General features: G+C 45.0%; 1 protein-coding gene across 1 annotated transcript in view; it reads left to right on the top strand.

Annotated features, from left to right (window-relative positions):
- The first annotated feature begins 256 nt into the window (after positions 1-256).
- Positions 257-13,885, top strand: part of DEUP1 (deuterosome assembly protein 1) — a 94,508-nt gene continuing 80,879 nt past the window's right edge. The window contains exons 1-4 of the mRNA XM_077484989.1: positions 257-342; positions 5,559-5,622; positions 7,214-7,385; positions 11,348-11,443. Of these exons, the coding sequence (XP_077341115.1) occupies positions 5,615-5,622; positions 7,214-7,385; positions 11,348-11,443 (276 nt within the window). The 5' untranslated portion in view covers positions 257-342; positions 5,559-5,614. The remainder of the gene's footprint in view (positions 343-5,558; positions 5,623-7,213; positions 7,386-11,347; positions 11,444-13,885) is intronic.

The raw sequence follows: 13,885 nt of genomic DNA, 5'->3' as shown, positions 1-13,885 counted from the left end.
GAGCCGCCCCCTATAGGTCAGCAGAGTGTACTTGCAACAGCTGAGATCTCCATCCCACCTGGAGGAAGAGATTCCTTCCTGCCTGACAGCTGGCTAAACTTCTATCACCATGACAACCAGTGTAAACTGTTACTATGTTTCAAGTCGCTCGGGATTGGTGGAAGGGGGGGGGCTGTAACTCGCCGCTGTAGTAGAATGCAGGAGTGGGCGGGGAGAATGAAGGGACGGGCGGGGCCAAGGCTCAGAGCGGCATGAGTGGCGCTAAACAGAGAGATGAGCGGCGTGATCTCCGACCAATCGGTTATTCCCCGGAGAGATCGGCGGAGAGCACAGAAGGCACAGGTAAGTGAGCCACCCGGGGATAAGGATCGGGGGGGATGTGTTGTGTGCGATCTCCAGATACAGAGAGACAAGCTGTGCTATAAACAGTTTGTATCCAATTGGTGATCATTCATTAGTAATGATTGATTGCTGCTCGTAAGATCAAATTGCAAGCAATTAATTCATTTATTTAAACAAAAAAATGATTTTTTATTTTTTTTCATTTTCTCTTTCATTGAGTGAAGCTGGATATACACTGTACAACCTGATTGTACAATTTTCTTTAGAGTTACTAGAAGGACACACCTATAATTTGATGGTAGATCTAAGGCTGTTCATTCAGATGCATTGCGTCCGGGGGCCAATTCACGCCACAACAAGTGCGACAGACCAAGTATTTTGATGGTTTGCCAAACACACAGGAATGGGCAAGCGAGGTTCAGCAGGTGCGATTTTATTTATTTATTTTTATTTTTTTCTAACATCACACTGTACCAATCTGCATGGTACTGCTGTAATCGTGCGTTTTTAGTGCCTGTAATGCCCATGCGTTTGGTGGTGTGCCATCAACCCGTGTGCGTTCAACGAGGGCAACGTGTTGTGTTTCCAGCACCACGATTGGTGTGAACGGGGGCCCTTAGTGTGCCCTAGGGAGGGGCAGCATCCAGCCCTCTGGAAGTCTATGGTGGGCTGTGACCGTATGTGGCTGGACGCTGTACCGGTTTTAGCCCCTTGTTCGCACCAATGCGATTTGACGGTTTAAAGTCGCATGATTATTATTAGATTGTAAGCTCTTCTGAGAAAGGCCCTCTTAATCCTCTTGTATTTTATTGTATTGTAACTGTATTTTCTCCTTTTTATATTGTAAAGTGCTGCGTAAACTGTTGGCGCTATATAAATCCCATATTATAATAATAATAATAATTTGCTCCCTGTTTTTTCTGGATTGGAACCACTCAAAATTGCCGCGACTCCAGTCGTAGCAACTTTAAAATGGGTTCCTGCGTGACTTTTCTGCGATTTCATTGTATCTTGCATTAACTTCTTTTATCCGCTTGCCTACCGAGCACTTTTACCCCCTAGGGTTGCCACCTCACCCCTTTTTAAACCTGAACACATAAGAATTACACAGGTTATGAGGCTAAATTAATGCAGATAAGGCACCAAGTGAGTTTAACCTCTTCAGCCCCGGAAGATTTTACCCCCTTCCTGACCAGAGCACTTTTTGTGATTCGGCACCGCGTTGTTTTAACTGACAATTGGGCGGTCGTGCAACGCTGTACCCAAACAAAATTGATGTCCTTTTTTTCCCCACAAATAGAGATTTCTTTTGGTGGTATTTGATCACCTCTGCGTTTTTTATTTTTTGCGCTATAAACAAAAAAAAAAGAGCGACAATTTGGAAAAAAAACGCATTCTTTTTGCTATAATAAATATCCTCCAAAATATATAAAAAAATAAAAAAAATTTTTTCCTTGGTTTAGGCCGATATGTATAATACATATTTTTGGTAAAAAATAAAAAAACGCAATAAGCGTATATTGATTGGTTTACGCAAAAGTTATAGTGTCTACAAAATAGGGGGTACATTTATGGCATTTTTATTTTAAACTTTTTTTTTTATTAGTAGATCTGCGATTTATTTTATTTTTTATTTTTTTATCGGGACTGCGACATGGTGGACACATCGGACACCTTTGACACTATTATGGGACCAGATTGTAATTTATACAGTGATCAGTGCTATAAAAATGCTCTGATTACTGTGTAAATGACACTGGCAGGCAAGGGATTAACACTAGGGGGTGATGAAGGGTTTAAGTGTGTCCTAGGGAGTCATTCTAACTGTGCTTCAAGTCACTTGACAGCGATCGCTGCTCCCAATGACAGGGAGCAGTGATCTCTGTCATGACACTAGGAAGAACACTGTACACATATGATTTTTTATTTTATTTTTTTCCATTTTATTCACACAAATAGACTTTTGATGGTATTTAACCACTTCAATACCGGGCACTTAAACACCTTCCTGTCGCACTTTGAATGACAATTGCGCGGTCATGCTACACTGTACCCAAATGAAATTTTTATCATTTTTTTCCCACAAATAGAGCTTTCTTTTGGTGGTATTTGATCGCCTCTACGGTTTTTATTTTTTGCTAAACAAATAAAAAAAATACCGAAAATGTTGAAAAAAAAAAATGTTTTTTTTTTGTTTCAGTTTCAAAACTTTGTAAATAAGTACATTTTCTCCTTCACTGATGGGGATACACTGATGGGCAATGATAAGGCGGCACTGATGGGCACCGATGAGGTGGCACCAATGAAGTGGCACTGATGAGGTGGCACTGATATGTGGCACTGATAGGCGGCACTGATGGGCACTGATGGGCACTGATAGGCGGCACAGATGGGCACTGATAGGTGGCACAAATATGCACTGATAGCTGGCATGGGTAGGCGGCACAGGTGGGCATGGGTAGACGGCACAGGTGGGCACGGATGGGCACTGATAGTTGGCACGGATGGGCACTGATAGGCGGCACGGATGGGAACTGATAGGCGGCATTGTATTATTATACTGTACTAATGGATGCCAATCAGTGCCAAGCAATAATGCATGCCAATCAGTGATGCCCATTGTGGGCACTGATTGGCATCCATTGTGGCACTGACTGGAATCCCTGGTGGTCTAGGGTGGCATACCTTATGCTAGGCATCCCTGGTGGTCTGGTGGCGTCCCTGGTGGTCCAGTGTGGGCATCCTCGGGGGGGCTGTGCTGATAATCGATCAGCACAGACCCCCCCTGTCAGAGGAGCACCCGATCGTCTCTCCTCTACTCGTGTCTGACAGACGCGAGTGAGGAAAAGCCGATCACCGGCTCTTCCCATTTACACTGTGATCAGCCGTGATTGGACACGGCTGATCACGTGGTAAAGAGTCTCCGTTGGAGACTCTTTACCAAGATCGTAGTTGCAGGGTGTCAGACTCACACCCCGCAACAACGATCACCGCGATGCGCGCCCCCGGGGGCGCGCAGTGGCTCATAATCCTGATCACGTCATATGACGTCCGATCAGGATTATGAAACCACTTTGCCACCGTCATTTTGTAATAGGGCGGGCGGCAAGTGGTTAATCACTGCTGGGTTTTTATTTTTTTCTAAACAAACAAAAAAAGCCAGAATATTTTGAAAAATAAACAAACTTTTTTGCATAGTTTGTCATTAAAGCAAATGGGTCATTTTCTCCTAAACTGATGGGCATGGGTGTATTATGAAATCAGCAGGCCTGTGTGCAAGAGCAAAAGTGAGCCCTCGACATTTCGCTGCAGTGAAACGGGGGAGTGGTTTAAATTGTGATTAACATTGGGTGTGGCTTAAAGTGGGTGTGGTTAGAGATGACTTGCATCGTTTAGAATGCGGTGATGTTAAATCGGGACTGTACAGTGCGGAGTGTATAGAGGTGGGTAGTATGTGCAGGAGAAGAGTGCGGAAGTGTATGGTGGTGTGTAAAGATGGGCTCAGGCGTGTTCACAACTGCATGTGCCTGCCAGGAAGATGACACTGCGCAGCGCTAATCACAGGCAGTGAGATATTTGCCGATCCACAGCTGCAAAGATTGGGAGATGTCTCACTGCCCATGATTAGCGATGCGCAGTGTCTGCTTCCTGGCGGGTGCGAGCACATGCCAGTTGCGAACACGCCTGAGCCCATCCTTGGTGGTGTGTAGTATGTGCAAGTGAGGAGTGCGGCGGGGTGTACAGAGGTGGGTATTATGTGCAGGATCATGTCAGTAGGGCAGTGACTAGTGTGATTCTGCCTTCATAAAAGCTTTATGTACATTTTTAGAGTGCCAAGTGACGCAACGCTTGGTCCCCATTCACACCCCGAAGCTACAAACCACTTACCCATAAAAGCTTCATTGTTCTAAATAAACGCTCTTGCACCTGCAAGTACAGGGGCTTGTTTTCAGGCAATTTGTGCGTTTTTGGTCTCATAGACTTCGATTGGAGTGGCCAAAAAAATGCACAAAGCTGCATGTCGTTATATTCTTTTTTCAGGAGATTCAATAATGGACATCTATGGGGTCAAAAACACCTGATCCTGCCCAAATGAATCTCCTGTGCGGCGACACATCGCTCCTAAAATATGCCCCCCCCCCAAAAAAAAAGAAAATCTGCCAAAAATTGTGGCCTCAAATGTGAAGGAGCTCAGTGGGTTTCTTCTTGTTGACCGTTGTTGTGCCTTGGTAAACTAGTTATAAAAGGCTGAGTTGTGAATGAGGCTTTAGGCCCCATTCACACTTAATGTAGAAGGAACTCTCGTTCCTGCTCGCAATTTTGCATGGGCGTTTTTTCTTCTTTTACACTATTCCGTGTGTCACACATAGGGCAGTCCATTTGCTTCAACGGGCTTCCCTATGCGCGTTTTGTCACCCAAAAGAAGCTCATGCTCCTTTTTGGGCAACAGACTTCACACCATTTTTTTTAAAGGCACGTTTTGCCATGATCTGCAATATCGTACCACGTCTAGGGTGCCATTTCGATTGGCATCCAAATGCACGCCACACGCTTTTGCCACTTTATTTTTGCGGGCAGAATGATGAGGATTCCATTAAAATCGCATGTGCTAGAAAAACGCACTGCAAAAAGGACGAAAAGCAAACTGCATAGGTTTGAACTGAGGCTTACACAGGTGTGTTATTGATGCGTTCTTGCTGTGTTTTCAATGCGTTTCAAAAGGGAGGTGCATTTTTGATTTTTTTTTTTTTAACACAACAACAGAAGTGCAATGGACCAGTGTGAAGACATAAATAGAATTTAAAAGGATGGATTTTTCTTGCGCTAAAGGTGCCAATAAATTCGGTGCAACTAAAACTACGTTAAAAAAAAAAACAGTATTCTATTCCATAATATTGTATAATCAGATTTGCATAGTATTGGTCAACGGAAAGGGGGTGGACTTGCAGTTTTTTCACCTTTTTCAGCATATTTCAGAAGTGTTGTTTTTGACATTTTGAAGTATGCCATGGAAGAGTAGCGGGACTTTGGCACTGGTTCCATACCATGTTGCAGCAATGCGGGGAGACTCGTGAATGAAGTGTATGGGATTTATGTATTATGCGGAATGATGCCGTGTTATGACGTTTATTTTATGGTTAGTGGTAGGAAATGAAAATGTGTCAGGAGCTGTGCTATGAAGGATGAACTCATGGTGATCTCTCTTTGTGTCACAGGTTGGAGAGCCAAGTAAAGACTGAGACAATCCAACAGTACTTTAAGGGTACAAAGGATGATGGGGTAAGTAGCCATCTCCCAGTTTCTGTACTGTATACATGTCTGTAATGTATATACCCAAGCTGGGATGTCGCTATCATGAGAGGAGCGTGCCCAAACTGGGATAGTGCCAGTGATGTAAGCTGAGCTGCACAGCTCAGTTTTCATGCCAGAGACGACACCGAACAGGTAGGTGTATCTTATTGCAGAAGAGACATTGCATGTCTTATCTGCAATAAAGAGCCTGCCTGCTTTCAGTTGGTGATATCTGAACTTTAGTTCCACGTGAAGTCTAGGGGTGCCTCATGATGAGTCGTAAGAGGGCCAATGAGAGCTAGAGGTGTGTATCTGTGTATAGTGAACAGGCTTCAGCTGTCCACAGTTAAAATGGTTGCAGCCAGTCTCAGTGGAGATAGATTTCTGCAGCATATTTCGCAAGTACAGAATCACAGTATGTATAAAATAATATGCAAAGTGGTTGGAGGGAAGCTTCAGAATGGGAAAGATGGTTTTTATTACAAATTTATGTGTGCCGACTGCAGTTCCTCTTTAATGTCTCTCATTAGCGGGGTTCATGTATGCAACACGAGGACAAACCTAAACAATCTATGCATGAAGTACCCTAATAGGCAGACCCTTGCACTACAATGTTGATGGTATATCTATAGGATATTTTACCATCAGATTGTATAGTGTATGGTCGCATTCCTGCCTCCTTTAATCACAATGCAGGGTTAATAGCCCTGCATTGTACATGATGGTGCAGAGGGTTGCCCACACTCCAGGGCTTTGGGGAGAAGAGAGTGCAGGGGATAGAGTAGATAATGTAAAATGTAATTTCCTCCAGTTAGACATAATGAGCATTTAAGTACTTTTTTAAATAACCATCAAACCACAATAAGTATAGTGACATTCATACAGTGACATGACATGCTAACCGCACAACATTATAAAATTTGATTTCTAGACAAAAAATAGATATGCTAATCAGTCCTGTGATGTGTGAACTACATGTGCCAGCAATCCACAGGGCAGATCTACTGCTCCAATGCCACAGATACTCTGCCTCCCTACCAGGTCTGACCCCAAACCTTAGAAGCCAACAGGGCCTATGTACAGGACAATGCCTGTCGACTGCCAGGTGGTCTGATGTCAGCTTCCCGACCTTCCAGCCTCTATTTTAGCCACAGTAACCGTCAATGTAAAATCCTTGAAAGCAATGAGCAATCTGCACCAATGGTGGCTCCAGTAAAATCCCAATTGGCATTAGTGAGCAAAGAAAAACTATATAGTGCTATAACCTCTATATTGGGTACAAATTATACTCGAGAGACAAAGATAAAACTGCATATAATAGAAAGCACATTGCTAAATCAAGCGTGCATGTGCTCTGACATCAGCAATTGCGCTCCGAACCGACGTGTTTCGTCTGCTTGGACATTCTCAAGGGGATAGCAATTGTTGCTCCAGGAAGCATTTGGAAATCTCTCTAGCTGTGATATAGCCAGCAGTAACAACATACAAGAAGTACTAGACCTTCCCCACCTTATCAAAAACAAAATGTGTTCGGTATAAAGTCTCATTTTAAATTCTGCTTTATCCCTCGGTGTACCAGTGATTTAGCCTGTGAAAACGATCTGGAGGAACTGATGAAGCAGATTGACATTATGGTGAATAGTAAGAAGGTGGAATGGGAGAAACAAGTGCATATTATGGAGCAGAAGCTGGAGGTGCGGGATCAGGAGCTGATCGGAGCCAGGGGGGTGCTGGATCAGAAGGACTGCGAGGTAAGGGGGGGGGGGGTGCACAATCCCATATAGGGGCAGGATTACTGATATGTATTCTCCCGTCTTCTTACCCTTGTCATATAGAACTAAAAAAAAAAAAAAAAAAAATTTTGTTGACACTTCTCTATAACAGAACAGAATGATTTCCAATATTGTATCTGTAGATTTTCATGTTTTATATTGACTAATAGAAAACCAAACTGTATTTTAAGTGTTCATTTTATTACAGCTATTTTTATAGTGCCAGCAAAGTGGAACGGCGATGCTTTTACTATACAAATTGTGACCCTTCCTGAAAATTTTAAGAATAGCCAGCCAACCCATAACCACGTCAGCCCCGGAGGGTTTTACACCGCTTAATGACCAGGCCATTTTTTTTAATTTTTTTTTGTGATATGGCACTGTTACTTTAACTGACGATTGCGCGGTCGTGGGAAAAAAAGGAATGTATTCCCCCCCACAAATAGAGCTTTGTTTGGTGGTATTTGATCACCTCTGTGATTTTTATATATTTTTTTGCACTATAAACAAAAAAAAAAAATGTGTATATTGATTGGTTTGCACAAAAGTTGTAGTGCCTACAAACTATGGTATTTTTTTAGTTTTTTTGATTGCGGGACTGGGACACTGTGGCAGACAATTTGGCAAATCTGAAACCTAACTGACACTTTTTGGGGACCAGTGACCCCAATACAATGATCAGTGCTAACCCATTTTTCCCTTAATTCATTCCTTGCATTAACCCCTTTTGCTATAGCCGAATGACAGCTACAGTGCAGGCTTACTTTGCTGGGGGGAGGTCTATTGAGGTCCTCTCATAATCGCGCTGCCCACGCATCCCCTGCAGTGCGTGGGTGGGTCACTCTGTGATCGCCGACTCTGTCAGACTCAGATGACAGCAAATCAGGTTAAAGGGCCAACCACAGTGGACCTTTACCACTTGATCAGTTGTGTCCAATGACAGCTGATCACGGATGTCAACACAAGCTGGTTATCGGCTTTTCTTTCCGCATGCCGACCGCATGAGGAGAAGAGCTGACAACTGGCTTGTGTTAAAGGGACATTGGCACTGATTATCAGTGTCCTGATTATCCGTGCAGACCCATCAGTGCCCACCAGTGCTGCCAATCAGTGCCCATCAGTGAAGGAGAAAAATGATCTGTTTTCAAAATGTTGTGTCCCAGTGGGGCAATTCCCCTTCACTTTTTGTCCCATATGAAAATTGTGTCTGTTTTTTGAACAAGCCCCGCTGTCTGTGTCAATGGACACAGCAATAGGGGTTAAGGAGTTGCTTCCCGTGGGGGGCACTGGACAGATAGGAGGAGCCAGGAGTGTCGGCGGGAGAAGAGGTGCGGAGCCACTCTGTGCAATTTACTTTGCAGAGAGCGGGTACGTTTTTAGAAATGTGTTTTTTTTCTGTTTGTTTTTTTATTTGTTTTTCTACATTTTCTTTCACACACATCACTTCTCCCTTCCTATTGGCTCATTTAAAATGGAACTAAGTCAAATCTGTCAAAAACTGAAAGCAGGCAGCTTTTTATTGCAGAAAAGACCTGCTAGGTTTCTTCTGCATTAGCATGTACTTACCTGCTGTTTGCGGTGTTCTATTGACTGTACACTGAACTGGGCATGTACCACTTGGCATACATTCCTGGCACACTCCAGCTGGGCTATAATGGCTGACTTCTGTGCATATGTGGGGGGGGGGGGGGGGGTGACATCTTACCCAATCAAGAAGCCTAAAACCTCTAAGCAATGGAAACAAGGCAGAGCCCTGTCCTGTCAACGGAGAAGTAAAAGGTTTTCTTACCCCGCAAAGCAGGGTATAAAATCTAATACTTTCACACTGGGGCATTTCTCAGGTGCTAAAAATAGCGCCTGTAAAGCACCTGAAAAACGCCCAGCGTGAGAGTCTGAGTGCTTTCACACTGGGGCGGTGCGCTTGGACGTTAGAAAAAGTCCTACAAGCAGCATCTTTCGGGCAGTGTGGGAGCGGTGAATACATGACCCTCCACCGCCCCTGCCAATGGCAGTGGTGCCCATTGATTCCAAAGCGCCTGTAAAGTGCTTGGGCAGCGGCGCTTTACGGGCGCTATTAACCCTTTATTTGGCTGCATGCAGGGGATAAAAGTGCCCCGCTAGCAGCCAAAAAGCGCCGCTATTACAGCAGTTAAGCGCCACTAAAATTAGCAGAGCTTTACCGCTAACGCCTGCCCCAGTGTGAAAGTAGCCTTAGTGAAAGCACCACACAAAGTAGGGATCAACTGATATTGTTTTTTTGGTGCCGATACTATACCAATATTTCAGCCACCTCTCAGGCCGATGTTGTGTGCCGATTTATTCTGTACATTTAAAAATATAATTTTTCCACTTCCTTTTTCCCCACTGTTATTGCTGTCACATGGAATGTAAACATCCCTTGTGACAATAGTAGGCAGTGACAGGTACCCTTTTTGTAGGGGTCGGTGGTCTATAAGACCCTAAACCCATCCTCTGCACATGAAAGTATTCAAAACTTCAAGATCTGTGTTTTTGAATACTTGATATTTTTTAAAACGGGAGCCTTTTAAGATGGCAGTAATCCGGGAAGTGATGTCATGACATCGCTTCCGGGTTACTAGATCCGAGAAGAACGAAGCATCGGCTTTGTTTGGGTCTTTGGCCAGCTGGTGGAGGTTCCGGCTGGTGGCTCGGGTATCCCGGTGGGACGGGAGAGCCTGGGCGAGTGGTAGGAGGGGGTGGGGGATAACACCTTCCGCTGCTTGTAATAACAACAGCCGAGCGGCTGCTGAACCACATCAGTTGTTGTTACAATAAAGCCGACTGTCCGCTCTAAAGAAAGGTACCACAGCTGCAGGCATCACCCCAGCAAAACCCCTTGAAGTAATATTGGGTTATTGGGTACATTTTGTGCCCAATACTTAAAAAAAAGTGAATATCGTCGGCCGATTATCGGCCTCACCGAAAATTTGTTGCTACCTAACACAAAGTACACATAAAGACTAGTTGTAGGTCCAAGAAATATCTCCTAAACCTACACGGTTTAGGAGATATTTCCAAAAAGACAGCCACCGCTGTCTACGGCGCATGTGCTGCAGACAGCGGCGCACTGGGCAGGCCGCAAATCTCGGAGATATGCCGCGAGTGTCGGCTCCCTGCGCATGCGCGGGAGTGACATCATCGCTGCTCCGGCGAATCACAGCTCTGGAGCAGCGAGACCCGGACGTCACTCCGGGATCCATGGCAGCGGCAGACATGAAGACGGAGGACCACTTCGGGGGCTTAGTTCTCAGGTAAGTTATTCATAAGGCTATGCATACTAGCTCATTATGCCTTTTGCCCATGGGTTTGCAACCACTTTAACCCTTTCCCAGCCACTGTCATTAGTACAGTGACATTGCATTTTTTATTTATTTTTGCACTGATCACTATTGGGGTGATTGGTTCCCAAAAAGTCTCACGTGTCAGAATGCCCACCGCAATATCGCAGCACCGTTTCTAAGTTGCTAATCGCTGCCATTACTAGTAAAAATACAATTACATAAATAATTATAATTTTTACCAAAAATATGTAGAAGAATACATACATATTGGCCTACATTTATGAAAGAATTTGATTTAATTTTTTTTATTGTTGGTCTGTTTTTGTTTATAGCGCAGACAATAAATACCACCAAACGAAAGCTCTATTTGTGGGGTGCATTTCGTTTTGGGTACAGTGTCGCACGTCCGCACAATTAAAGTCAGTTAAAGTAACACAGTGCTGTTTAACAAAAAATGGGCTGGTCGTGGATTTATTTTTATTTTTTTTTCCCAACCAAAGTGGAGTTACCCTCTTATGAGCTGCAAAACCGCAAGCATGGCTAAAATATATACTGTATGTGTTATGCTTGGTATCTGCTGTAGGAGATGATGGCAGCAATGTGTTTTCAAACAATTGACATTCTTTGTGTGACTGGCAGATCCGAATTCTCTCCAAGAAGCTGGAAATAGCCGATCGTTCTCGAGAAGAAACTGTTGAGAACTATGAGAAGCAGCTTGAAGTCTTGAAATCTCAGGTGAGGCCTTCACCTTTTTACTGTGATGATATGAATAGGATAGGGTGTCACTGCAGATGTGCCAGTTGTGTAGTCTACAGCTTGTACTCCAGGGATCAGTGTATAGTGATGGGAGTCTAACAGATCTCAATGAGGTAATAAAGAAAAAACCTGCTATAAATTTTTTTTTTTTATATTTGGAGTGTGAAAGGATTACAACGCATACAGTTGTTCGTCCTTCGTCCTTTTTCCCTTTTTTTTTTATTTTATTTATTTATTTATTTATTTTTTCCTTCTTCCTTTTTATTTTTTATTTTTTTTCCTTTTTCTAGAGAACTAACAAGAATTGAGAGGAAATCTCTTCAAAGTGAAGAGAATTCTTAGAATGTTGTCATTCTTTCAGCTCTCGTCCCTTCCTGACTGGGCCATTTTCTCTTATATTCACCGACCGACACAGCTCCTCTCTGTAACAAATGGGTTGTTAGCCCTATCACTAGGAGGATACTAGGCATAGTTGTAATAAAACACTCAGAACTCTTAGTTCTGTCCAGGGGGGCGGTCCCTTAGGCTACAATCCCCCCCCCCCCCGCAAAACAGTATCAGTTTTTACTTTGCCTAGTAAAGGAGAAAGACCTAGGAACCCTTCGGGCCCATCGGTCCATGCGTGTGTGTTTTTTTTTTTTTTTTTTTTTTTTTTTTTTTTTTTTTTACGCAGAAGCTTGGATTTTTGCGCAAGATGAATGAGCTTGTGATATACTATACTACTAAAGCCGGCTGGGTGACAGGCTGGATACCCTTATCCTTGTAGTCTCCCCAGTCTGGCCATCGAGTGTGTGCAGGTCGCAGCTACGGCTCGGCAGGCCACGACATAGCTCAGCTCCAGAGGTGGTTGGTGAACTTTTATGCTCTGGGGGGTACATATGACTGGGTAACTGATGTCTGTGTCACAGTATGCTGAGGCAAGTAGCTACCCTGTACCGATCAGTTGTAGATCTACAATGGAATGTCTCCCAGCTCTTCAGGACTGGTAAGTATAGCTCTCCTTGCCCCAGCGGGGTTGAGCAGCTGGGCATTCACTGGGAGGTCGATTTGGAGGTCCTTCACCTCCCCTTTCTTCTCTTCCCTCCCCTCCCCCTCACGGGGGGGGGGGGGGGGGATGCTGCATGTGGTACTGAGCGGTGTGTGTGTGTGTGTGTGTGTGTGTGTGTGTGTGTGTGATCCCTGAGGGCTCTCACCTGGAATAGGGGACTGGCTGGCTGGTGGTGCCTGGATTCTGTGTGTTTTGCTCCTGGGAGGTGCCTGTGAGGGTCTGGCTGTGTCTTTGGTGCAGCGCTGTGTCTCTGCCACGTTTTCTGTCTCTGTCCCTTCTGGAGCTGGCCGGCGGCCATTTTAGGTGTGGGCAAGGGCAGCAGATCGTCTGGGCTTCACGCGGCCATTTTCACAGTGCTTCCCTATTCAGGACACTGGCAGCCATCTGAGCACATTTCAGTGTTCTCCAGCAAGCAGCCATATGTTTCAGCTTCCTGTCTGTTTTACTGGATGCTATGTAGTCTGAACACGTTTTTCAGATCCTTTTAGCGATCGTTCTGACGGACTGCCACAACACAGTTTGGATTTCCTCTGCACCTGGGAGCGCTAGGGGTCTACAGGCACTGCTGTGAACAGCTCAGAACTCCTCAGGGTGGGGAGTCCGGCAGGTTAGAGCCCCTTCAGAAACTGGTGTTTCTTCCCGGAAATCCAGGCAATTGCAACCGGGTCACCTGCGGACTGCGCAGTCCCCATGGAAACCCTCACAGCGTTCCTCAATTCGTTCATTGCCAAGATGGAGGCGGTGCTTTGGATGAAAGGTGCTAAAAAGCGTCCTCTTGTCAGACGACGCTGACCAGGACCGTTCGGATAGTGAGGAGGAGTCCCCGTCCGGGTCCAGGCACGACAAAGTGCTCATTGGAGCACTTATCACAGCTGTGCGTGATACCCTGCAGATTCAGGAGCCAGCGGATCCCTCTGCTGATGTACCGGTCCCTTTTGGGTCCTGCAAGCCAGCACGTTCACCCAAGGTGTTCCTGTATCTGACTTATTTTGACAAGTTCATTTACCAGGAATGGGGTCGCCCGCAATGGACCTTTTCGGTCCCCAAATACATGGCGGTGCATTGCCCCTTTGAGGAAAGCCTTCTCAAGAAATGTTCGGCTCCTCCGGTCGTGGACCCCCCCAGTATCCAGGTTTAAATAAAGTAACCACGATCCAGGTTCAGGGGACTCCTGCATTCAAGGATCCCATGGACGGGAAGGCCGAGGCAGTGGCTCGTTCCTTGTTTATGGTTGTGGGGTCAGCCGTGCGACTTGTACTGGCATCCGCACTTGTGTCGCAGACACTGACTGAGTGGGCAAAACTTTTGCACCCTGAATTGGGAGAACAGCAGGCTTCCCCTGTCTGCGTGGAACTATCTGACCAACTAGTGCA

The sequence above is a fragment of the Lithobates pipiens genome, unplaced genomic scaffold (assembly GCF_037356315.1).
Source record: "Lithobates pipiens isolate NorthernLeopardFrog02 unplaced genomic scaffold, aLitPip1_a1.2 Scaffold_17, whole genome shotgun sequence".
Classification (NCBI taxonomy): Eukaryota; Metazoa; Chordata; class Amphibia; order Anura; family Ranidae; genus Lithobates; species Lithobates pipiens.
This window is presented reverse-complemented; position numbering and strand designations above follow the sequence as displayed.